This window comes from Mya arenaria, chromosome 11 (assembly GCF_026914265.1).
Source record: "Mya arenaria isolate MELC-2E11 chromosome 11, ASM2691426v1".
Taxonomy (NCBI): Eukaryota; Metazoa; Mollusca; class Bivalvia; order Myida; family Myidae; genus Mya; species Mya arenaria.
Window position 1 is genome coordinate 23084492 of NC_069132.1, and position 25928 is coordinate 23110419.

Genomic DNA, 25928 nt, shown 5'->3' on the forward strand with positions numbered 1-25928 from the left:
CAGTTCTTCCTATCTTACCCTATCCTCCCAAGGTACGTGTCAGCCTCTTTATCAACTTGTCCTGGTACATTACTAGTGCAGTTCGTTTATGCTGAATGTAACCCAATTCACTCCGGTTTACATTCATATTCACCAACACTGTACTTCAATTATATATCACTTGCTGGGAATGCGAATTCATTTAAATGTCAATTCATTCATGTAGACAGTCATTTCACGGATGTCTCATTTTTTTGGATTTACATAAAATAATGACATAATAAATACAATAAAGCTTTAAACTAATTGGACCATGTATGAATTATTACATTTACTATAGTTTTACTTCGTTACTGCATAGGGCATAAGAGCATTGCGGTCAAGTGACGCCATCAAATCGGTAAAAGCCTTATATTGTATAGTGTGTATTAAAAACAACAACATGTGTTGCTTAGTCTGTGTACATGTATGTCTGCAGAGCGGTGTTGAAGCCGTCAACAGAGGTTATCGGCACTAGGTCTGGAGGAAGGGAGTTTCCTTCTCTTATGGTCCGAGGCAGAAAGCTGTTCTCGGAGTGTTCGTAGTTTAATGTACGCTTTATCATGTCTCCTAGTACCAGTTTTGATTCACGGTTTTCTGAAATGGGTCATCAGTAATGGTCCCCTTTACACCATAACATCTCACTGCAAATAAGAAGTCTAGCATGCAGTTCATTTATGTATGTTGACTGATGTATTTTAGTATTGTTTTGTAATAATCATTAATCAACTAAACCGATTATATACATGAAGACATATCATGATACATAGGTTGCTTTGACGTGATGATTTCTTGGTTATACCTTTATGTATTACGTGATATCATATAAGTAAGATTAATTGCACATTCGCGTTGGATGTTGATGCATTGTATTGAGAAAGTCAAATGAAATAAAAAGCAGTTTAAAAAAATCCAAAACAGTCACGGAAATGTATAAAAGGCTTGGTGATGCTGCTGCTGCTGCTGCTGCTTCTGCTGCTGCTGCTGCAAGATGATGATGATGATGATGATGATGATGATGATGATGATGATGATGATGATGATGATGATGATGATGATGCATGTTTTTATCTGCAGATTGACCCCGCCAAGGCGACTATATACATCACAGTTATTACCACTATATCAACGATGCTGTCCATCTACGGGTCTTTGGTGGTACACCGCGCCGCTGCCCCCTACCTCGCCTCCTTCAACTGCGGAATCAAATGGACGTGTATCCAGCTCGTGGTGATTCTCCCTAACATTCAGGGTCTCATCTTCTCAATCCTCGTCGCAAATGACCTGCCACCCTGTGAGAACACGCGCGGACCTCTCGTCAGAGGAGCCAGTGAGTTGATTTAGTTCTTTACTACAGGGTTACTATATAGTCAAGTATAAAGACCAAATGGCTTTCGTCAGTATGTTAAATTGGTTGGTGTTAGTACTGTTTGAGTATACGTATACCTGGTGGGACTCAAGCCTGCGACCTCTTGGCCTACCCATTTGACCGTTGTGGAGTGTTGGGTATTTTTAGAAGTGTATTTCAGCAACGCTGCTGATCCCAATACTGGACTGGCGTGATCCTGCAGTGTCTCATGTCTGTACTATAGTTCCAAGTCAAACCAAGTGTCACTAAAACGTATATATTATGTATAAAATACCCGTTTTATATTAAGATGGGTGATCATCCCCGGCTAAAATTGTAATGTTTTTGGGAGATTATGACTTAACTAAAGATGAAACATTACAATGCTATCTGAATCTTAGGTAACCGTGATTTGAGATGCCGATTATGTTTTTGAGTTTTGACAGATACCGTTTATAACCCAGCGGTAGTTTTTTCTAACTTTTTTTTTTGTACTTACTAGCTGACTTGAAATCTAGCATCACCATATGGGTTCATGCTTACAGGCGCCTAAACAGCCGCCAAATAAGTGTTTAAACCCGACATCAATCTTTCCTCTAATGGGTTCAGGCTGTCGTACATGAGAACATGAACAATTTTGTCCTAATTGATGTGTACCTCAACCCCTTGGGTTAGCGGAGATTTATCTGATAACTTTAGTTACCATTCTGATGCATAGTTCAGTCGTTTGTCCTTTTTCGACCTATACACGTTGTCGTGTCTGTTTTATCATAAAAAAACTAATAACGTTAAAAAAAATATTTTTACAGACAAAAATTGTTAAAATTGTCAAAACAAACGCAAATAAATTTTATTCTAAACACTGAACTTTTATTCTCTATACAAACGCTTAAACAAAATTCGAATAGCAAGGGAGACAGGTAGTCAATATTCTAATATCCTTACATCCTTTCAGGTCTTAATCATTTCCTGTTGGTGGTTGAGATGTTCCTGCTCACCCTGCTAGCCCGCCGCGCATACCGGATGGACGAGCGCGACCTCCCGCTTCCCGTGACAGGACAGGGAAAAGGCGAACCGGAAGAGCAGGGCTTAGACCCAAATACCTCTGGCGAGTGGCCGGTTACAGACACAGTGCTGTGATACATTTTCACATGCTTTTATTCTAGGAAGTAATGTGAAGATATACTACATGTAGTAGTATAATGTGATATCAGTACTTGAATGTAATGGTTACATCACTGGATGTAGAGACATTGTGAATATTCGACGGTTGACTGGTACGCCATATCATAATGACAATAGCTTTTACGTGAAAGAAATACGCAGCTGGGAATCTCTATTTTTGTAAACTTAAGCCGGCATCTCTATATGTTGCCACGGTGTTTATGTGATCCTATATGTATTTAATCCATTATCGTGCCACAGACACAGCATGTATCAATGAATGAATGTGTTCTTTTATAAATCATTCCTTTCTGTTGGACGATGTCTTGACCAAAGCATAACTATTCGTAAACTTACACATTTATAATCATTGAAATGAAAGTACATAGTAACATGTGATAAATGAATATTGGCGCTGTTTACAGTTTGCAAATGTTGCATGTCGCAATGTAAGTTTTGTTCACAGACACCAGATTTTCAAGCTCAATCATTTAAAAAAAAATCTTATAATTCCGAACTAAAAATTTTAATACCGAAAATGTGAAAAAAATATTGATTTTTTTTTTATAAATATGCACTTTGTACTGTAAAATATTGTACAGTATAATTTTTAGTTCGGAGTTATAATTATTGTTTTTGATTTAAAAAAAAAGATTGAGTTTGAAAATCCGGTGCCAGGGTTATGTTGTGTCGATGAAACTGACAGGTGCTACTATACTGTATTTACATTCAAGGGAAAATCATGCAGATGTTTGTATGTGATCTGATGTATAAAATAAATATATATATTATGTTACAGCAAAAGTAAATGTACTTGACTCATTATACATTTTATACCGAAATAAAGTTTATGGATATGTAGCACTTCTTTCCGAATCCGTTTATCTGTGATGTCATCCGTCGACGATATGAAATAGGACACGGGTTTGTTTGTAAAATTTATTGTCATAGATACATCCATACAAACTATCAATATGCGGCCATTAAACAATATATGTCATAAACAAAACTCATTTATCATATATCACCAAATGGTATGTTTATTAAGAAAATGAAAAAAGAAACTGCAACCAAAGTGTGCCAGTAGACGGCCGTGTAAGAGCTATATAATCGGTTGCAAAAACAATCATGATATCTCTATTGGAAGGTTGTTGCTTTTTAAACATCGTAAAATATCTGTAAGAACTAAACAACAAATGGTCACAATAATCTGCGATTAATCTCTTAGCCCATCACTAGAGTATGCCAAGGTATGCACGTGTGTTTACGTCATAAGTAAACAAAAACTTGATGGATATTTCTAACATTTTAAGCCGTCGGACATGTGTCTTTCCAACTTTTCAATATTTCGCATTAATGACCTACTAGTATGTTACAAAACCATATGCAGGGCGACCGTACAAGGATTAGGTACGAGTACGGTGGAACACTCCATTTAGAAGTATAAAGTAGCTCATACGAGAATGAAGTAAATTATTTGTCACACAATCAATCTTTATATGCAAGATAGTATATAAGCATTGATGAACATACGTACGTCTTATATAAATCCATACTTAAAACGTATTACGATACCGTAGGTTAATCATTTACTCAGTTTCTTATCATGATCATAGTACTCTATGAATAAAACAAATATGAGCTCCTATGGTTATAGCAATTCGGTATGTCATGGGATTGTTTACTGCTTAATATACAACCATATATGCATGACATAAATGCATAAATTATGACCGCCATTTGTGTTGTTTTTGTTGTGTTCGGCTTTGTTTAAGTTTTGCACCACACCGATTCCGACATTGGCACAAATGCTTTCACAGTACATAAATTCGTCTTCATATTGCCGAGTCCGGTATGGCGGCAATGTTGTCAAACCACGCCTTGTCACTGTTCACAGCATCCTCGTCATTATCGGCGTCCCCCGGGAGCTTGTCCGGCGGTGGAAGTTCCCTCTCGTCCATCCGGTAGCCGCGACGCGCAAGCAGGCACAGGACGGAAGCCTCGATCAGCAGGCAGAAATGATTGAGCGCTAAAATAGTTGACACGGACGGAAAATAAAAAGAAATAAAACATCAGACAAACGGGGAGTTTACTTTATTACAATTTCGGTGATCTTACATTAGGTCTCAGTTAAGTTAATTGGACCCATTAATGCCTTTTTAAAAGGACTCATTAACGTCATCCCCCGTATAATTTAGTGTCGCATGAATATGGCACATGTTGTATTAGTAAAAAGCTCGCCAGTTATGATACTAAAACAATTATTTTAGGATAAGTTTTGCTTAAACTTAGTGAACCGAATTTACTTCTTAATCAAATGTTTAAGGAAACAAAACCTGTTCGTTCCACTAAAACCGAGAAATGCAAAGGCCACAACTAACCACCGATTTAAGTCAAATTGTGTTACTACTCACCGCTACCGCGAGCTATGGGGCCGCGTGACCCGAGGCAAGGCGGTTGGTCGTTGGCCGCCAGGATCGAGAAAACAAGCGTTTGGATGTTGGAGACGATTAACAAAAGCTTGATGGAAACAAACTTGGCGGTGATCCGGTAGTTTGTGAGGCAGGGCGCTACGGCCCGGTAAATGACGCCGGAACCGTACATAGAAAAGATGAGAGAGATGGAGGTGACCGCCGTGATGTAGATGTACGTCGAACTCGCAGAGTCCTGCAGTGGAAAATATAAATATGAGCATAAATTCAGGGGTTGTTATAAAGTATGACTCAACGGACATTCTCAAAACTGTTATTTTAATCACAGCACAGTACCTTTGTATACTTTGATTTACATTATAAGTGTACACTGACCAGACCGGGTTTATATTTTCCGTCCGTCCACAAAACGGCGGCGATGAAGAGCAGCACGGGTCGTAGAACGGCCACCTGAAGCGACATCAGCTTGAACACCAGCAGCGATTTCCTGTAATACAAATGACGTATTGGTGAAGCGTGCATGGATCACTGTAAAATATGATAACATGCAAAACCGTAACCAGAATTTCTAAGTCAAATAATAAAAGGCATTATATGCACAATAGAGTTATCTCACTTGGTTATTCAAGTAGTTTGGATGGTTTAGTACCGTTGTTAATAAAGTCGCATTGCAATACATCAAGAAGGTGCTGTGATATTAACATATGTGTGCTTACATGTAAAACCTTAACCAGAATTCTTACGTCGAATAATAAAGTGAAACATGTGTTTTATGTGCAAGGTAGAGTTATTTAACTTTATTAATTAAGTAGGTTGGATAGTTTGAAACGCATGTCTAAAGTTGCAATGCAATAAATGCTGTGGACTTAAATGTGATTACTTGCAACACCTTACCCAGAATTTCTAATTCGATAAGTAAGACCATAATTTGCATTTAAAATTAAATAATTTAGTTATCTATCTTGGTGATCGAAGTAGGTTAATTGGTTGAGTACTATGTTGTAAAGTCGCAATGCAGTTCTCAAATAGTTGCTGATATATGAACCTATGTGTGCTTACATGCAAAATCTTAACCAGAGTTTCTTAGTCGAATAGTAAAGGGCAATGATTTACATTATATGTAAGATAAAGTTCTCTTACTTGATTAATCAATTAGGCTCGTATTTGCTAAGAGATTGACTTAAATCTGCTAGCATGCAAAACCTTAACCAAAATGTGACACCGACGCCGCCGTTGACGCTTGGGCGAGTAGTGCAGCTCTCCTTATTTTTCAAATAGTCGAGCTAAAAACGAAATTGCTAGATTCTCCGACAATGTGACACAACACGTTATTGAGTTGGAATAAGTTTTGCGGAATTTGTAAATATTTTTTGCAAAATATGGAAAATGGACTTGTGTGCTTTCGAAATTACACAGCCTCTCCGTTTCAATGATTATTATGACCTTTATGTAATTTAAACGCAACATAAAGCTGTAAGTTTAACTAGGAGCCCTTTAAGCCATTCATTTTTATTATATAAATTAAATTTAAAATCATTTTAGTGCCACCCACATCTTAAAGATCCATCTTAAATTTCGAAAACAAAACTGTCTCTAAAACAGTTATCTTATAAGTATCTCGGCCAGGGTATGAAAACACTGGAAACTGAGGCACAAAACAACAGTTATCTTATAAGTACCTCGGCCAGGGTATGAACACACTGGAAACTGAGGCACAAAACAACAGTTATCTTATAAGTACCTCGGCCAGGGTATGAACACACTGGAAACTGAGGCACAAAACAACAGTTATCTTATAAGTACCTCGGCCAGGGTATGAACACACTGGAAACTGAGGCACAAAACAACAGTTATCTTATAAGTACCTCGGCCAGGGTATGAACACACTGGAAACTGACGCACAAAACAACAGTTAGGACTTATTACACAAACAATGACAAAGCGTCAAACCTGAGGATATAGACACATAGTTTCCAGGATGACCACGTGAATTAAAGCCACTAGCCGCAAACATTTCAGGGTTGCAGCAAGTGACAACACAACAGTACGTTCATTCTTAATCATTAAGATTTTGATTCATATCATCTAACTACATGTTAAACTCAGATTAGCTAACACCCTAAACCCATTTCTAGTGTACAAGAGCGCCACGGAGCGAACGTCATCGCTCGTCTGTCGGTGTGTTCCATTCAAACAAGGACCATATTTCAGCAACTTATGGGAATATAATAACTGGTTACGTGTGTACCAAATTTCAGTTGAATGTCTTTACTGTTTCTTTTGTGTGTTTTATTCAAGGCTAAGTTAATTTTTTGCACAACGACGCCGACGACAGCAAGACCAAGGCTATCACAATACCCCTTAGCATTTAGAAGCTAGAATCCGTACCTAGTGAGTATTCTAGGCCTGAGGATGCAACACAGACAACAACAGCAAGGCGGCAGGGCGGTCCGAACCTTTGTGGCACCCAAATGGTCCAGTAGCCCTTGGTCCCCGCCGAAATAGTCGATGGCCAGTGTAACGAACGTGTAAAAACACACAGATAGGTAGCTGAAAGAACAGGCATTTTGGCTAGCCGTGAATTAATACAAAATATGGTATAAAAATGTCGACATAATGAAAGGGTCTTTTAACTTCTAAAACACCGAAAACATACTGTTCTCCAGTTTGGTTTTATGAAAAAAAATTTTTTTTTTAATAATTTACCAAAATTCTCTTTACGGTAAGAGAAACTGTGATGAGTATATGGCATATTACATATAAGTCTAATAAAGTGGCTGACTTTTTGCACTCAATAAACAACAGTGATGCAAAGACAACGGTGTTATATCGGACAGCTGACCAACTAGCCACGGTGTTATATCGGAGGGCTGACCAACTAGCCACGGTGTTATATCGGAGAGCTGACCAACAAGCCACGGTGTTATACCGGACAGCTGGCCAACTAGCCACGGTGTTATATCGGAGAGCTGACCAACTAGCCATTGTGTTATATCGGAGAGCTGACCAACTAGCCACGGTGTTATATCGGAGAGCTGACCAACTAGCCACGGTGTTATATCGGAGAGCTGACCAACTAGCCATGCACGGTGTTATATCGGACAGCTTACCAACTAGCCACGGTGTTATATCGGACAGCTGACCAACTAGCCACGGTGTTATACCGGACAGCTGGCCAACTAGTCATTGCGTTATACTCGACAGCATGTCAACTAGCCATCGTGTTTCATCGGACTAATGGTCAACTAGGCACGGTGTCGTACTTGACAGCTGGCCAAACAACCAGTGTTATACCGGACAGCTGGACAACTAGTCACGGTGTTATAACGGCCAGATTATAAACTAGACAAAGAGTTATACCGGACAAATGGCCAAATATCCACGGACAAATGGAAAACAAGTCACGGTGTTATACCGTAAAGATGGCAAACTAGCCATGGTGTTTCACCGGACAGCTGATCAAGGTGTTATACCGGAAATATGGTCAATTAGCCACAGTGTTAAACGGAACAGCTGGCCAACTAGCCACTCACCATGTTTGTACGAGGTCGACGAGGAAGGTGCTCGTTGGAACCACCACCGCAAGGAATGCCGTTATCACCGTCACCTGGAAACACAGGGGATGTTAAATCTTTGATTCAACAAACGGGAATGTTAACTTGTATGGCACAACATAGATGTAGCAACGCTATATTTGGTACACAGAACAGTGACGCTCGAATAATACAACGCAAGGGGGCGTTAAAAAGTAAACGGAGTAACGTCAACGTCTAGAACATGCCGCAGTGTCTTTATTTCAGAGGGCAACCATTTCATAACACATAGTAAAAATAAAAAGAACACACATACCTTAAGAATGAATAATTACACTCTACCTTTTAAACTAGGAAGTTTCCTATGAAACTTTCAAACTATCATGTTACGTTTATAACACTGTAAATAGAGTCAATTTCATAAAAATCCAATTTCAAATTTACCGGGAAGACTCCAAGGATGGTGGCGACTTTTCTGACCTTGACCTCGTCCTGGAAGTAGACCTGCTGCAGGTAGATGAGCTCTTCCACGAACAAGCCCACACTCACCAGCATCAACACGCTACCCAACCCCAGCAACACCAGCGATAAGTAGTCACCGCTGATCTCTGTTACAGGGGAATATTGCTTAATACATGCAACATTAATGACATGACTTCTTATTACTGGGGAATCATCACTAGTAGAGACACTATAATCCTAACCAGCACCAACGCACTGTTCAACGTCAACAATGCCATCAAAATGTATTTTAACAACAGGGATTCATAATAAGTATTGACACTATGCACATATTATTAAAACACAAGTAGCAGCAGCAATAACAGCAGTTGATATAGAAAAGAGCACCGGCTCCATCATCATCATCATCATCATCACCACCACCACCACCACCACCACCACCACCATCACCATCATCACCATCATCATCATAAATGTAGAATATTTAGTTTGATTAAATACGTAAAATACGACAAAATACGTGTTGACAAATGGAATGAAACCATGAACTTACCACTGTAGAAAACATCTGTGTTGGGATACTCGTTGGAGCAGTTAACCATTGCTGGTCGAAATTCACCATAGCTTTAAGAAAAACACATAACGAGTCATAAGATCATTATAAGGTTGACAATGTTGGATATATATACATATATTAATACGTATTGATTTTCGGTATTTCCATCAGAAGTGTGAATATTTCTTATATTCATGTTTGTAAACAGAATCGATCTGTACATACCACAACACCTTAAACATTGACTTAACTGTTCATACAAATAAGTATGAATATACATCGAGACATTATAAACAACAACAAAAAACACTAAAATTTCACTCACATTGTGCAGCTGTGTTAGGGTGCATCCAGTATTTTATCTATTCGTGAATTCTCCTCCCTTAAGCGTTCACTTAACCTCTGCTTTCAAATACGTCCCATAATAGTATACGGTTTTCGAGTTGTAATAGAACATGACCCATATACCTTTTGCATTGTGCGAGCTGTTTATTGGGTGGATTTGACGGATACCTTAGAGTGCAGTTGACTTTAATGTTACAGTTGTTCACGAGAAAGGCGCCTTTTATGCAAGTTATGCAAGCTATGAGTATTTATAAATCTACAATACATGGTGTATTTTTTCTACAAATAATACCGGTTCAACCGGCTTGTGTTCCCCTTAATGACCTTTTAAGTGTACAATGTAATATAAATATTGGCAGGAAAGGTATATCATCTTACTAAAGTTTCACAGTGTATTATACCACCATACTATTGTAGTATCTTTCAAAGTTAAATTCAAACGGCGAAATCTTTCTCAGCTGAAATCAAGACATTTTAACCACGTTTTAACCCTTGCTTTTTGTCATTGCGTTTTGTGAGATAGAAGAGAAACAAATTTATGTTAATGACGTTCGAAAGAGAATAACAGTTTCGCTCTGACAGTAGATTAGAGATAGTGCGTTGGTCAACAAGAAAAACTGCTACTGGCTATTTACACGAGTACTGACAACCTGACGATAGTAACTACATGTACTTGAACTATTGACATGAACTCTTACGAAATTACATTATGCACTTATTACCACTACATTGGTAACGCATTTCAACGGTGGATTTAGGATAAGGTTTATTTGATGATTGATAACTTGACAGGTGGGAATCCCGTCCGTTTCTTTTAGCAGATTATTTTTTTTCCCGGAAACTTAAATTCGTTCAGCGTTTGTCTGAACACATCGCACATAAATTAATCATATTGAAAACTGTCGAAAAATAGTCAAACTTACAGATCTGGCAGTGTTCAAAACATGTGTCAACTCTAAGGCGTATGTGAAATATTAAATCTTTCCTGTCCCACGTCCGACTTGAACAAACTAATTGTATTTTATTTATTTTGTAAAATCCAGTTTGGAACAAACCCATTAGTTTCAACAGCATTTTAATATTATAAATATTATCACGATATATATAATTCTTAAATGCTGTTAAAAGTAATCATTATTATTATTATTATTATTATAGCGCTTAAAACTGAAAAGATACGATAACAAAAATATAATTATTAGGCGAAGGCTTAGAATCCACCTTTGCATCACACTTAAGTTATAAGTTATAAATCAATCATTTATCGTTTTTCATCAATATGATTATGAAAGACATCACAAAATGAAATGTTATCTACACATAAGTGCAGGCCTAGCCCGAAAACGAAGTAACTAGGTATGCAAACTGTAGTGTTGATAAACACTGCCTATTGGCTTTCTAATTTCGACTTAAACAATATTTTACTTGCACATGGTGCAAATAATTTTTGCAATATATACATCACTTGGTAAATTTGCCGCAAGTGTTAACAATTAATACATAATCCCACATTTTAATCCTTGTGCCAAATATGGGTGAGCAAAGGGAGATAATTGTGGTTGCCTTCTGGAAACTTCCCACAGGGTTGACCAAGTTTTCTCCCTTAAAAACTTTGGACAAACTGCCGGCAACAGGTTTGACTAAGTTTCTGAAATTGACATTGAAATGCTGGGACCTTAATGTATCCATCCAAAATCGCCTTCCACGTATACGTTGGTGGAAATGTCCCAGTCTGTAAATAGTTGAACAGAATATCCAGCAGCCCATATTTTGACAATAGCCTATACATTTCTTGAATTGTTCCCCTGGACTAGTTATCATAGCCAATAAATCCGCATAGCCTATTATTAAATACTTGTTTGGCAAGATATTTATTTGGTAACCGACATTATTGTCCAAAAAAAATGCAGCTTCCTCACATCTATGGGATTTTCAATGGGAGCAATCCCTATCGCACAAAGTGACCAGTCTGTACTTCTGCTTCTGGAAAGAGACTGCATACACTTCACACAAAACCGGTGCGCTCTTTCCAACTTGCTCCGGGGGTGAAATATTTGACCACAACTCGCAGCCATACAACAGGGATAACAACAGACGTATATATTGTTTTCGACGTCAACGGATTAAATGTACCTGGGTGAACACCACTTTTACAAATGCTTATAAATGCACCGCGCATCACTAGCTTTCGATCACTAGGAACATTCACTATTTTGAAATACAAATGGTGGAACATGCAATCTTACAAACACAGGTAAATGTCTAGAAACATTAAGACAACTGTCATCAAAAATGTTACACTTCCTAACACAATCATACAACTCACTTGGTACGCAAATGAAGTCAATCAATGTATGGTATTTGTCATCGTATGACACATATGAATATGGCGATTCTTTACAAAGTGGTAAACAGTTTACAGGTAAAATATTACAATAATTCAAGAAACGTCTTAACATGTAATCACGTGTACTAACGTTATCCGAGACATACTTGTCATTAAAATTACTTAGGAGTATGCAGACTCCACTGTTAGAGTATTGATACCATAGAACATATAACTTATCAATATGCTCCCTATACATTGAAAATAAGGTAAATATACCTGAAAAAAGAACATGTATTGGTAAGATGCTATTTGAAATCGTATGCCAATAATGCGGCCACTATCGAGTATCGATGCTATAAAGGGGCACTATCAAGTCATTATACTTTTTATGCCATAAAATGGCTACCCCGCCCTTTCCAACTGTTCTACTGTTAAATATTTCATACAAAGCATTATCACATACAGCATGGTAGCAATAATCTGATGTCAGATTATCAAAAAGGTGAACAATCTGTGGCCTGAGCCAATGTTCAGAAATTCCACATATATCAATGTTATGTTTAACATGAGTGTCAACAAGGTAAGAAGCACTGGAAAAAAAACTCCATTAACATTCCATGTCATGATATTTAAGTTCATAAAACACAGAAACACGTGTATCATTAATTTGTGATCAGTCATTTATACTAGTCAACATTATAATACTTGTATACATGTTCAAGGCACTCGTATCTATTGTCACTGAATGTGTCACTGAGCGCGTCTTTTCCCCGCCGGCTGTAGCCACTTCCGGTCCGTCCACCACCACGCCATTCGAACCTGGGTGCGATGTATCGGCGTCGATACCCTCTCTGGTCACCAGTGTGGTTTTGGCATTCCTCGCTCGTGTTGCCTCGTTCAGGGTGGTAAAGGCCCTCGCTGTCCTGACGGTGGTCAATGTCCCCGCTGCGGGCAGGGTACATCACGCCATGGCCGCGGGGCTTATGATGAGGACGCACCGCGCGTCCAGGTTATGGTTCCCCCCTCGCCAGGTTGAGCCCGATTACCCCCTTTGCGGCCACGATGCTCAGGACGAAGACGGTCAGCGCCAACCGCGCCACCGTGGTAATGGTCCCGAAGAGCGTTTCGCGTGAGCCAGGGTTTGCATATCATATAATCCGGCCAAAACCTATCACACAGAAGCAAATCACTTCTCTATAATCCATCTAAGGTTATTCGACGAAAATGGCGCATGTGATCGCTATAATGAGGCTCGGTGTACTCCCGATGAATTTTTACTGCACATGGACAACGCCCCCAGCACGTATTGCTTCATCGACCGGCTTGAAATGTTTAGAGAAAGGACATGTATATAAAAATGAGTTGGCTCAGCCATAGGCTGACATCCTGAATAGTTAAAGTACAATGTCGAACTGAAATGTCAAGCTGGGCAAAACCGTAGGGAGACATTATAAAATAGGTTGTGAATTTTCTAAGTCGAGCTGGAATGTCTTGCTGAACAGAATCCTAACTCAACATGTCGTTTTATATGGTAAATTTCCAGATGGAATATCGTGCTTAACACGATTGTAGGACGCCATTTAAAACTGTGTAGTGAAATTTCTATGTCGAGCCGGAAAGTCGAGCTAAGCGGGATCCTAGTTCAACATTGGTCATTACTTAGTAAATGTTCAATGTCGTGCTGGAATGTCGAGATGGACACATTCAGGTCGACATTAAAAATATGTAGTGAAATTTCTATGTCGAGCAGGAATGTAGTGCTGGACGGAATTCTAGCTCGACATTTCAAATTGGTATTACATAATGATAGTGAGTTTTCCATGTCGTTCTGAACACAATCGTAGGTCGACCTTCAATATTATATAATGTGAAATTTCTGGAAGCTCGGCAGTTCCTGCTCGACGTGAAAATGAACTATATATTTTAATGTCGATATAGGTTTGTGACCAGCTCTACATTCAACATCGATATTAAACATTCACTATATATTTTTGTATGTGAATTATATGCAACTTATGCGCAGATTTCCTTTACAAAAAGTGTTTATTAGTTTTGTTGTTGTGTTATAGCATAGGAATTATACATAACAGTTTAATTTGCATGCGCCAGAATGTTCTTACGGTGTGTGTAAACAAAGAAGTGTACTTGAAATGCCAGCAGATCTCAATTTATGCACAAGTCCGATTCGGGAGGAAAGCTCTTGACAGTCACACCCCAGTTTGCACAATAATGAAAACTAATCACAGCCAACCTGCAGTATAAGTGTTCTTACAGGGTACTATACTCTCCGATTTTCGAAATAAGTCTGTTTTATTATCAAATAAAATATATATCATATAAGAGACATATTCCTGTGTAGATTTTACACGAGGCACAGCTGCACCACGGGAGTGGCAATGTTTGACATAACAATCCCCCTGCTATGCATCTCCTGCTAATTGCACTGATGTCACAGTAGGGGCCAATTTTCTGTATGTCACAGATGGGGCCAATTTTCTGTTTATTTGTTTATTGGCTCAGGGCCCATTTAGAGTCCATTTCTATAATAAAATTTTCAACAGTGCACAAAAGGATACTCAGACCGGAGATCTGATAAGAGGGATCAAGGCATTTAGATTAAGATCAATCCACAGAGGTTGTGTACTGTACACAGATTGGGGGGGGGGGGGGCACTCATAGAAGGCTTAAACTAGGCCTTCAAGTGGCCATGTGATCAAAGCCGTCTGAAAAATGACCTAGTATAATTTATCCCTTATGTCGCAGTTTCTAGTTATAAATTGCATAGCCTTTTTAAAATGAAAAGAAAAGATTTGAAAATGTGTTTACTAAGAGAAATTTATTGTATGAACACAGATCTTCTTTATTAATACAATATAAAATATATCACAGTAAGCAAGTATGAAAATGGAAGTAGAATAAATGTTTACATCAATAGCATCAGAGGATAACATTTGAAATTTTTTTTTTACTCAAAAGCAATTGAATTCAATACATGTCTACAGTCGAAGAGAAAAATGGGGTTTGAAGCGTACAAGATGTAAACTAACAAGGTCTGGGGCGTATTCAATAACTTAAAATACTTAGATCAATCCTAAATTTAAAAGTAGAATCTAAGTGATTTGATTGGTCTGTAAAATTAAACGACCAATAACACTGATTGGAATCACTGAGGCATGTCTAAGGATAAGGAAAGAACTATATTGAATACCGCCCCTGGTAAAATACTCTCAAATACATATGAAAAATGGCCGACAAAATTTTTCAAGACAGATGAAAAAAAGAGGTAATGATAGCACATGTCACCTTCTTACAGTTACATAGTCAATAAATATTATTCAGTTGATAATAAAAGAGCACATTTAAAATCACAACACAATAGCTTTTACAGCATATTTTTATGGGCTAGGTGTCACGAAGTTTTTTTTTACATCATTTAACATCAATCCTTCAAATGGATAAGTAGAAGGGGTCATGATGTCTCCAGACTCCATTTTCAACATGTGTATCCAAACTAACATGCTACACCGAGAACACAGTGCCTTTTTCTTGCACATAATCTCTCAGTTCATGCTGACACAGTACATTCTCGGCTTACTCTTATCATATTGACATATCAATACCCAAACCCCTCAGGCCCACACATGCCCACCTCCTACAGCTCCACATTCTAACCCTGTGCCTGACCCTCTCACATCTCATCATCCTCCATGTCTTCAAATCCTTCCTCTGGGAAATCCCCAACTTGCACGTTCTCTGGTTTTACAAATCCCCCATACTTGTCAGGGCATTGGAAGTATTGCTTGCCTTTCACACTGAAATAGAGCCATTCTCTGTTATTCAGTGTCTATTTTTCAAAAAGTACAAAACAGACTTGTACCTCATATACTTGTATTTCAATTTTTAAGATGCATACAATTTAGTGAAATATGAAAAGCAGTTTTAAAGAAACCACAGCATATAATTTGAAAAACTGTATTCTCAATATGTAACAATTGTTCCTAGCAGCAGCTATGACACACATTCGGGTCACGGACACTACGGACCATGGACCAGACATTATGGACCAGATTTAGGGACACTACGGACCAGATTTAGGGACATTACGGACCATCTTCAGAAACTTACGGACCATCATTTATAATGTTTTTAAACATTTGTTTTTTTTTAATTTATTCACTCATTGGTCTTAAATTTGTTAATAAAGACTTGAATATTAGTGCTCAGTATGAAAATTATCTTTAATGTAACTGAAAAATCCAAGGAAATTCCAATGTTAAACATCAATGTATTTTTAATAAAATATTATAATAATTTGAATAATAATGAACGAAATATGTGTTTATCCTATAATTGTAAATGTGAATATTAATGTTTTCATATGTTATTGATTGCTTTCTGAAATAAACTTAAAATCGTCATATTTGTTTGTTTTCCGTTTCATCTGTTTTAATTGAAAGGTTCAGTCAGTGATCAAATGGTTGGTTTCAGTGCAAGATGGCACCAAAATGCTCGACTCGAGCCGAAAATCAACGTAATACCTATAATTAACATAGCCTATCATATGCCTACCTAACTAGTGTGTATTTACATATCTATATTTTCCTTGAAACTGATACCGTTTTCGAGAACACTTCTGCAATGTTTCCAACATGTACACAATCGAACTGGTAGGTTACAGTTCCATTTATCATTTTGGCTCAGATTTAGTAGAAAATGAGATAAAAATTCAGGAAAACCGCATAAAACACTTAAGTTTTGTTTAAGTATAACAGGTACGGGTATTTGTGAAGAAATATATTAATGATTTTAAAAGATATGAGAACGAAAAGAAAATGATAGGTTGCAGCTCCGAATTTTACAAAGATAGGTTGCAGTTGCATATACTGGGCAGTTGCCTAATTCCGGATCAATTTTGAAGTTTTCTTAAAATACTGTCGGAATTACTGAAGTATAGACTTCCGTCTTGACTGCGAATTCTTTGACCTTTTTTAGTGTCCAAACCAAAAGTATAACCTTTAACATTTTTACTTACGTTTGAACAAGATCAACGAATTACACTCGACTCGTTTTTAATGTCAACATGCCATAACCTCATTTTCCGCCAAATCTGAGCCAAAATGATAAATGGCACTGTAACCTACCAGTCGGATTGTGTATTGAGCCGTGGGTTCAGTGAAAGTGCGCCGTTACAATGGGTTTTCACACTTTTATGACTGCCAATTAAAGGTTGTCAGTATAATGTTTGTTTCTTTTGTAATATACCGCCGATAATTACGGGTACAATTATAACTAATAAACACTAATTAAGGCAACAGAAATTGCCAGTTTTAAACATCAGTTTGCAAGAATTGCAACAAACACACATCATTTATTTAATACAATGTATATGCTTGATTTATTTTGGTAAATAAACTGTTTTGGAAAATATTTCTGCTCGATTTATTTTGGGAAATAAACTGTTTTGGAAAATATTTCTTCTGTTGCTTTTAACTGCCAATCTTTCAAATTTCGTTCATTATTGTTCACATAATTGTTATAAATGCATAGGTCTTTAACACCTTTTGGAATTTCACAAGATTTTATATTGAACCATTGATCTATTCGAACTTCACGGGATTTTTCACAGTTTTATGGAAGATATAACGTCATACTGAGCACTCATATTCAAGTAATTATTAACAAATTAAAAACTAATGAGTAATTAATTTAAAAAAAGAGTTTAAATCATGGTCCGTAAGATTCCGAAGATGGTCCGTAATGTCCCTAAATCTGGTCCGTAGTGTCCCTAAATCTGGTCCGTAATGTCCATGGTCCGTAGTGTCCGTAATTCACACATTCACATCTTATTTCTTGAATAAACTGTATTTTCGGGTGAAACTAACAAATTGGTTTGTTTTCAGTACCTGCCGTTGTTTTTTCCAACTGGTTCATCATACTGCACACCGACCCAGTATCCAGAATTAAACTCTGTAAGACCTGCAACAAACACTACCTTTTAAACTTGGTAGATTTCTTACGTTTTCATTGGTCAAGACTATATCACATGACAGACCATGGAAAAATTATTGTTAATGTAAAAGAGGTATTTTTGAGTGACAATGTCAACAAACCCACAACCCTAATAAGATGTGACATCATTTATGTAATACGCTACATGTGAAAACAAGCAAGTGGAGCAACAATTATTGTCAGTGGCGGCGCTTTCATGAGCATTGTATTTTTAACTGTACTGAATACTCAGGAGTGATTCATAAATGAGCATTTTCCAGAATTAGTTAAATAATTAAATTTATGTTGATACAGAAATTGAATGACAGGAACATGGGGTGCATTGCTTCAACTGTTTGCTATGGAACACTATACAACCAACTCCTATGCAACAATATGTTAGCCCACTCTAGGTCCATATACATGTATCAATATACATGTTTTTCAAGTTTACGTTGATGGTCGACAAGGAAACTAAACAGGAAATGTATTAACAACCTTGTTGAGATACATTTTCCCAAAGAAATAAGCAACCGAAACAACAAATTAAAAACAGTTTCATCATCATACCAAGCATAGTGTATCTGACTGATTATACCGGTAATTCTTATGCATTGTTGTTATTAAGAATGCATGAATTGGAGCATTGATCCACCTTGTCACTTGTCAGAGTTTGTTACTTGAAAGTCAAAGTAAGGCCCTGGTAAATAAAGCCAACTAGTTGCAAAAGAACCTTGGCAGGTATATCATGACCATAAACATTAACCAAGTTCTATGTAATACTCTTCAAAAAAATAGTTAGAGAGCGGACATAGAAGTTTGATGCCGCAGACAACAACGGCACCAGACATCACTATTCCAATATGTGTGCCATGCTATGAAAGTCACAAAAAAATGGTCAAGAATGGCTCATACCTGCATATTTTACACATCCACGCCTGGCAGGCTGACCTGGCACACTGACCTCACATCTTAAACAGAATATAACAATAGAATCAAAATTGAATGGACAAATAATTTAAATACCTTGCAACTATTAAATAATGTTTTTTATTGCGATTACAAGCACATTGTATATTTATGATGAAAAACAATGCACAGTTAACCTTAATAGTCAACTAAAGGTAAGAAAGATGGGTGTGGCAAATTTGTAAAGATGTATATCACTCACTTGAGAGGTTCAATCCCCACTTGGGATACTTTCTCACGGCCTTTCAAAAAAGACATAAGTACTGGTTTCTACCCAGGAAACAGACTTCAGTATGATTCATAACAAGTTACATGTACTTCACTTTGAGCTTAAATATATTATTATTAACCCGATTTATTTTGACCAATTAACTTTTCACCCACTTACTTTTATTTAACACAGTATAAAAAATGCTACAAAATTTGTAAATCTGCCTTTTCAAAGTTTTTAGCTACTCCATATGATCCATAGAGTTCTGTTTTGGGAATATCTTGTATATCATGTGGGATTATATGCCTTTAGTTAAATAAAAAACCAAGTGTGTGTCTGAGAAAATGCCAATGCTTGTCTGTTGTTTTTCCGTTCAAACATGAGGCATAACTGAACAATTATTGAAGGCAAGGTTATGTGCCATTGTCTCTTGTAAAATGTGTAACAAGTTGTGTTTTAATATCTTGATCTATTCTTAAAGTGATGGTCACAGCAACGGGATCAACAACATCAAGATTCAAAAAGCACCTCTCCCAAAGGGTATGGCAACCCTATGAGCTTTTACAGTCATACCTGTCTCCAATTTTCATAGCCTCCACCGCAGCCTTATCCTGTTCTTCCTTCACCCTCTGTTCCTCCTCCTGTCTTTGTTTTTCTTCTGGTGTAATCTCTCGAAACCGACCCATCTTGTTACGCTCCTTGAATGCACGCACAGAGTCTGCAACAAACAAATTAGTGGGTATGCTATGAGATCATGTACAGACAGAATTATTGTTTTACTTTGGTTGTATTCTGGCAAAACTAAGCTATTAAAGTGAACTGTTACACTTCTTGAATTGAACAATGGAAAATTCATTAGAAGCGAACAAAATCTGCAGAATATATTATATAGATATCTACACACAAGTTCAGCGATTTTGGCAAAATAAGCATATTTTAAGAACAACATTTACATTGGGTATCTACTATATATAATTACCTCCGCGTTTGGCATATTCTTCTGCACTTAGTTCAAACTTCTCCACCTTGGATACATCCTCAAACTCTCCTAACTTGGCATTAGGGTCTATCACCTGAAAAACAGACAGTCTAGTCAAGCAGACTTTTATATGTGCTTACAAACCGTTATTCTGGATTCTCAATTGAATCTGTGGCTCAATGACTAATTTCAGAAAAAAAGTTTTTCAATATGAAATCCTCAAAAAATATTAATTCCCAAAAGCCAAATGTGTGTCCAGGGACTGCCAAATGTAAGTATTAAGAGGAAACCCTACGTCTTATCGATTAAAATTTCACATACCAGTATACAACAATTGAACAATTATGAGTTATAATATTTTATGTGAAAGAATATCAAAAACTCTCAAAATTTTTGTTTGTTAAAGTATCAATAACACAAAGGTTCTGTTTGCGTTGCTACAGACATGGCAGGGTTTCCGCCAGGAATTTCATAAGGCATGTCGGAAGGGGAGGGTTTGGGAGGGGTGTCCCCTCCTGATGTTGATTTTTTTTATATTTTCGTATCCAAAATGGTGCAATTTCCTGCATTTTAAACAAGTTTACAGTTATGTTCCTATGATTTAGAATTACCAACTAAAGTCTGATTAACATTAAAATTATTTGTGAAAAGGTTTAATGGTTTCTATTCCTTAATTATTGGTATTTCTCAAGTTTTCTGACAATACAATATCGACGATATTGATCGACTCATGTTTTGTTTAGTGCGGGTATTATTTATATTGACACCGTTGACGTCACAGCAAAATGTGTAAAGCACGCTGCATGCTGGAACACAAAATGGCTCGGAGCAAAGCGACTGCTCGTATATTCGTATTTAAAGCTGCAACAGCTAATATTTTTAAAGCCGGGTTGGCTAAATAATAACTTAAAGGGAATGTAATGTGTATTTTCAGATTTATTTATCTTTTTTCTAAATAAATTAAAAGAAGGATAAAATAATCAAAGTTTAATAATAAGCAACACAAAATATAACTTTACACTTTTAAACTAAAGACGGGAACGCGACTCAATTAATTATGACGACATAGCATAACCCTTGTTTATAATAACACAGATATCTTAACACGGTTCTCAATTATAATTTAATAATTGGTTAACAAACGGACTCGGGATTAAGAAACAAAATAAAACGACACATGATTTATGTTACCGAAATCAATTAACACTTATTGTTTACTTTGCGTTCATAGATGATTAGGGATGAAGGTCGCAATTACGACAGTGGTGTTTTTCACACATTCCCATTCTGATAAAGAATAGGAGGAGTTTGGTTAATTGGCACTGTTGAACCTCACCGACACGCCTTCATGCTGTCGTCGATCCTGAATGGCTGATACAAATGTCGTAATAGTCCCGACACGCCTTCTGGCTGTCAGTCAACCGTTGTTATCGCAACAAAATCGTGTGTTGTCAAAACTGATGATTGTTTTGATAAGGATTGTCGCTACGCGGATTAAAGCATGTCGGCATAATTAACGCGTGTCGGTAATTGGCCTTGCCAGCAGAAGGCACGTCAAGCCATAAAGGGCTGGCGGAAACCCTGCATGGAAAGGTAACAATGTAGTAGTAGAAGCACTAATTGTAGTACCAAGTGGAAGCACTGCATCATTAGGTAAATATACAAGTTTGTTTTTCTTACATGGAGCCTCATGCCATCGTCAATTGGGTAGGATCCAAGTAAAGCATTGTCGTTATCAATAGGGCAGACCAGTTTGTTTTCGTTTGTGTAAAGCTCCAGTTTCATACTCCCCACATCAGCACCAGTCAGCAGCACCAATTTACCCTGAAAAAGTTTTACCAGTCAACAATGTACTCAAAATAAGAAATATTTGCCACAATGAATATACTGTCCAAAAGTAAAGATCCTCCATTTTAAAAAAAGAGGTATTTGAACACTACGCAAGATTTATTTTCGGGTTAAAGTTACCGTCCAACAGGAAATATCCATCATTTTAAAAAAAGGCAGATGCTCACCAAGTATTAAACAAAAATTCCCGTGGAAAATGAATTGATAAATAAAGTCAATGTGAAATCATTCAATTCTACAACTCTGAAAGAAAAAACCCTCTCATTTTGAAAATTTAAGGCCAAAAGGATTTATCAAGAGTTAAGACATTGTATATGGTAAAAAAAATTAGCAAAGAAGACACTTGAAAACTAATAACATTTGCCTCAAGGCACACAGTACTTCGAAAGAAAATTGCACACCATTACTTGAAGTAGATTAAATAGGGTATACTGGTATATGAGTTTAGGCTCATTGCAAGAATACCATTAAGGTCCAAAATAGCTCAATTACGTTCGAACTACAGGTAGGTGTCCAACTATCTCCATGCAAATGCTGATCGCATTTTAATCTGCCTTTCAAGCCCTTTGACTAATGTGATTGTTTACTGTATTCCATTGATGTAAACTTTATTAAAAAGAAGTGCAAATCAATGATCTAGATAATATCAGGGCAAATCAATGACCTAGATAATATCAGGGCAAATCAGTGATCTAGATAATATCATGTCATTTTATTTTGTGTTTTAATTCAAAATAATAATCACAACGATAAGTTCGTTCTCTTGTCTCATAATATCCGAACAGTGATGTCCGAAAAATATTCAAATACTAACAGCGCAAATACCTTCAGATCTGCTATAGTAATATCTTTTGGAAAGCGTCTCTCACTACCAAAGGTATTAGCAGAGCTTGTTATGGTCACACCGACCATACTTTGCGTTACGACAGAAAATTCCTGGGCCATTGTTTCGGTACGTCTAGAAGATTCCGTTATGTGGTACCAGTCAACACTTCAGGTGAAGCAGGCAGGCAACAGTTCAAGTGCGTTCAAGTGTAGTGGTACTTATGGTACATGGTACTTGAGAACAATGTAGACTTGGAGCAAAATATTATCAACATTTTAATGGAAAACAGCAAAGTACCGTTCGATCAAAACATTTCTAAATATATTTGTAGTTCATGTGAACAGTACTTACTATTGTTTCTACTAAATGTGACTTATTCAGAACTGACCTTATTATAACCGTCGATTTGAAGCTCAGTTTCTTCGGGCCGCAACTTTTCTTGATTCCACAAGCAGGAAAAAGGATAATTTAGAAACAGAAATACTTTGTTACCTGTGTACAATAAAATGCAAAAATGTTTGATAAGTTGTGCTATGTATACAAAATGTCGCGAATATGGTCATACTTTGACGCGTTGGAAACCGGTGCCCAAATATTATCCCGGCACCCCAACAGATGCATCTTGTAGGGTAGAGCGTCCCCTAAAGGGAAAAACTAGTCCTAGTCCCAGCCGCGGCAAGTGCAAGGATGCTGAGTTATCATCGACACCGCCCACCCTAGTTTTAGGCATTTTTCGCTGCATTTTAGAATATAAAATAGCCTTGTAGGCGAATGGAAACGGTGACACAATGACGTCAGAGATGTGCCGACGGTGGCGTTACGTAGGACATCGAGAGTGCTAAATTCAAGACCAGTACGGACCCCATTTCATTTGTGGTTCCGGAGATATCGTCGAGATTTGCGTCCCCTTACAACGTAGGTTAGGGCATGTTGAAAAGTACGAAATGTCGCGAATTTGGTCATACGTTGACGCGTTGGAAACCGTTGACCAAATATCATCCCGGGCAATCCGGAAGGTGTATCTTGTAGGGTAGAGCGTCCCCTAAATGGCAAATCTAGTCCCAGCCGCGGTAAGTGCAGGGATGCTGAGATATCTTCGACACCGCCCACCCCAGTTTAAGGCATTTTGTCGCTGCATTTTATAGTATAAAATAGTCTTGTAGGCGGGTGGAAACGGTGACGCAATGACACCCGAGATGCGCCGACGGTGGCGTAACGTAGGAAATCGAGAGTGCTAAATTTCAAGACCAGTACGGACCTCCTATCATTTGTGGTTCCGGAGATATCGTCGAGATTTGCGTCCCCTTACAAGGTAGGTTGGGGGCACTTTGGAAAGAATGAAATGTCGCGAATTTGGTCATACTTTGACGCGTTGAAAACTGGTGACCAAATATCATCCCGGGCACCCCGATAGCTGCATCTTGTAGGGTAGAGCGTCCCATAAATGGAAAAACTGGTTCCAGCCGCGGCAAGTGCAGGGATGCTGAGATATCTTCGACACCACCCACCCCAGTTTGAGGCATTTTTCGCTGCATTTTAGAGTATAAAATAGTATTGTAGGCGAATGGAAACGGTGGCGCAATGACGTCAGAGATGTGCCGACGGTGGCGTAACGTAGGAAATTGAGAGAGCTAAATTTCAAGACCAGTACGGACCTCCTATCATTTGTTATTCCGGAGATATCGTCGAGATTTGTGTCCCCTTACAAGGTAGGTTGGGACACGTTGAAAAGTACGAAATGTCGCGAATTTGGTCATACTTTGACGCGTTGGAAACCGGTGACCAAATATCATCACGGGCACCCCGACAGGTGAATCTTGTAGGGTAGAGAGTCCCCTAAATGGAAAATCTGGTCTCAGCCACGGCAAGTGCAGAGATGCTGAGATATCTTCGACACCGCCCACCCAGGTTTTAGGCATTTTTCGCTGCATTTTAGATTATAAAATAGTCTTGTAGGCAAATGGAAACGTTGACGCAATGACGTCAGAGATACGCCGATGGTGGCGTAATGTAAGAAATCGAGAGTGCTAAATTTCAAGAACCAGTACGGACCTCCTTTCATTTGTGGTTCAGGAATTATCGTCGAGATTTGCGTACCCTTACAGGGTAGGTTGGGGCACGTTGAAAAGTACGAAATGTCGCGAATTTGGTCATACTTTGACGCGTTAGAAACCGGCGACCTAATATCATCCCGGGCACTCTGACAGGTGCATCCTGTAGGGTAGAACGTCCCTTAGATGGCAAAACTGGTCCCAGCCGCGGAAAAAGCAGGGATGCTGAGATATCTTCGACACCGCCCACCCCAGTTTTAGGCATTTTTCGCTGCATTTTAGAGTATAAAATAGCCTTGTAGAATTAAATCTAATAAATTATAGCTGTTGGATTGGCATTTCATTCATTTATAGACAATGATGTTGCCATTTAAATTTCATGTGTAGGTGGCATGTGGCATCTATGTAGTTTTAAGTAGATACCTCTTATATTCTTCATATTATGCCGCGGAAAAAAACTTAAAGCATGAAAATTAACAAAGATCTATTACTTAAACTAAGAAAGCAAGAGTTACTGTTATTGTGCACTGCACTTGCCCTCCATGAGATCTTTGTACATATGAAGTGTCAAGTTGATACCACTAATAGATTACGAGATATGTCCCGAACAAGTAAAAACCGGACGCGGACGCCAACAAAGGGCAATTACTCTAAACATACGGAAGCAAGAGTTACAACTCTTGTGCATTGCACTTGCCCCTAATCAGATCTATCTAGCTATGAAGTTTCAAGTTAATACCTCTTATATTCTTCAAGATATGCCCATGACAAAACTTTAAGCATGAAAATTAACAAAGGGCAATTTCTCTAAAACTAAGAAAGCAAGGGCTACTATTATTGTGCACTGCACTTGCCGTCCATGAGATCTA

The 25928-nt window shown here is 37.9% G+C and overlaps 3 protein-coding genes across 5 annotated transcripts in view; 1 reads left to right on the forward strand and 2 right to left on the reverse strand.

Moving 5' to 3' along the window:
* The window catches only part of LOC128207576 (organic solute transporter subunit alpha-like), a 12352-nt gene extending 9108 nt beyond the window's left edge, over window positions 1-3244 (forward strand). The window contains exons 7-8 of the mRNA XM_052910604.1: window positions 1096-1348; window positions 2322-3244. Coding sequence (XP_052766564.1) covers window positions 1096-1348; window positions 2322-2506 — 438 coding nt within the window. The 3' untranslated portion in view covers window positions 2507-3244. The remainder of the gene's footprint in view (window positions 1-1095; window positions 1349-2321) is intronic.
* A 236-nt stretch (window positions 3245-3480) lies between these two features.
* LOC128207574 (organic solute transporter subunit alpha-like) lies at window positions 3481-10868 on the reverse strand. 3 transcript variants are annotated; one of them, XM_052910601.1, is made up of 9 exons: window positions 10782-10868; window positions 9839-10316; window positions 9511-9581; window positions 8940-9103; window positions 8496-8569; window positions 7351-7512; window positions 5338-5449; window positions 4945-5197; window positions 3481-4559 (listed from the first exon to the last, which is right to left on the reverse strand). In XM_052910601.1, the coding sequence occupies exons 3-9, from the start codon at window positions 9557-9559 to the stop codon at window positions 4366-4368; spliced, it is 1008 nt and encodes a 335-aa protein (XP_052766561.1). In that variant the 5' UTR covers window positions 9560-9581; window positions 9839-10316; window positions 10782-10868; the 3' UTR covers window positions 3481-4365. The 3 variants fall into 3 exon arrangements, with proteins under 3 accessions (XP_052766561.1, XP_052766562.1, XP_052766563.1); XM_052910602.1 differs by having other exon boundaries at window positions 9839-10026; window positions 10782-10849; XM_052910603.1 differs by having other exon boundaries at window positions 9839-9998; window positions 10782-10831.
* Window positions 10869-15008: 4140 nt separating this feature from the next.
* LOC128207466 (tubulin-folding cofactor B-like) lies at window positions 15009-23188 on the reverse strand. The gene is made up of 7 exons (XM_052910400.1): window positions 23008-23188; window positions 22015-22158; window positions 20335-20428; window positions 19929-20073; window positions 19091-19146; window positions 18091-18163; window positions 15009-15999 (listed from the first exon to the last, which is right to left on the reverse strand). The coding sequence occupies exons 1-7, from the start codon at window positions 23125-23127 to the stop codon at window positions 15876-15878; spliced, it is 756 nt and encodes a 251-aa protein (XP_052766360.1). The 5' UTR covers window positions 23128-23188; the 3' UTR covers window positions 15009-15875.
* Window positions 23189-25928: the final 2740 nt, after the last annotated feature.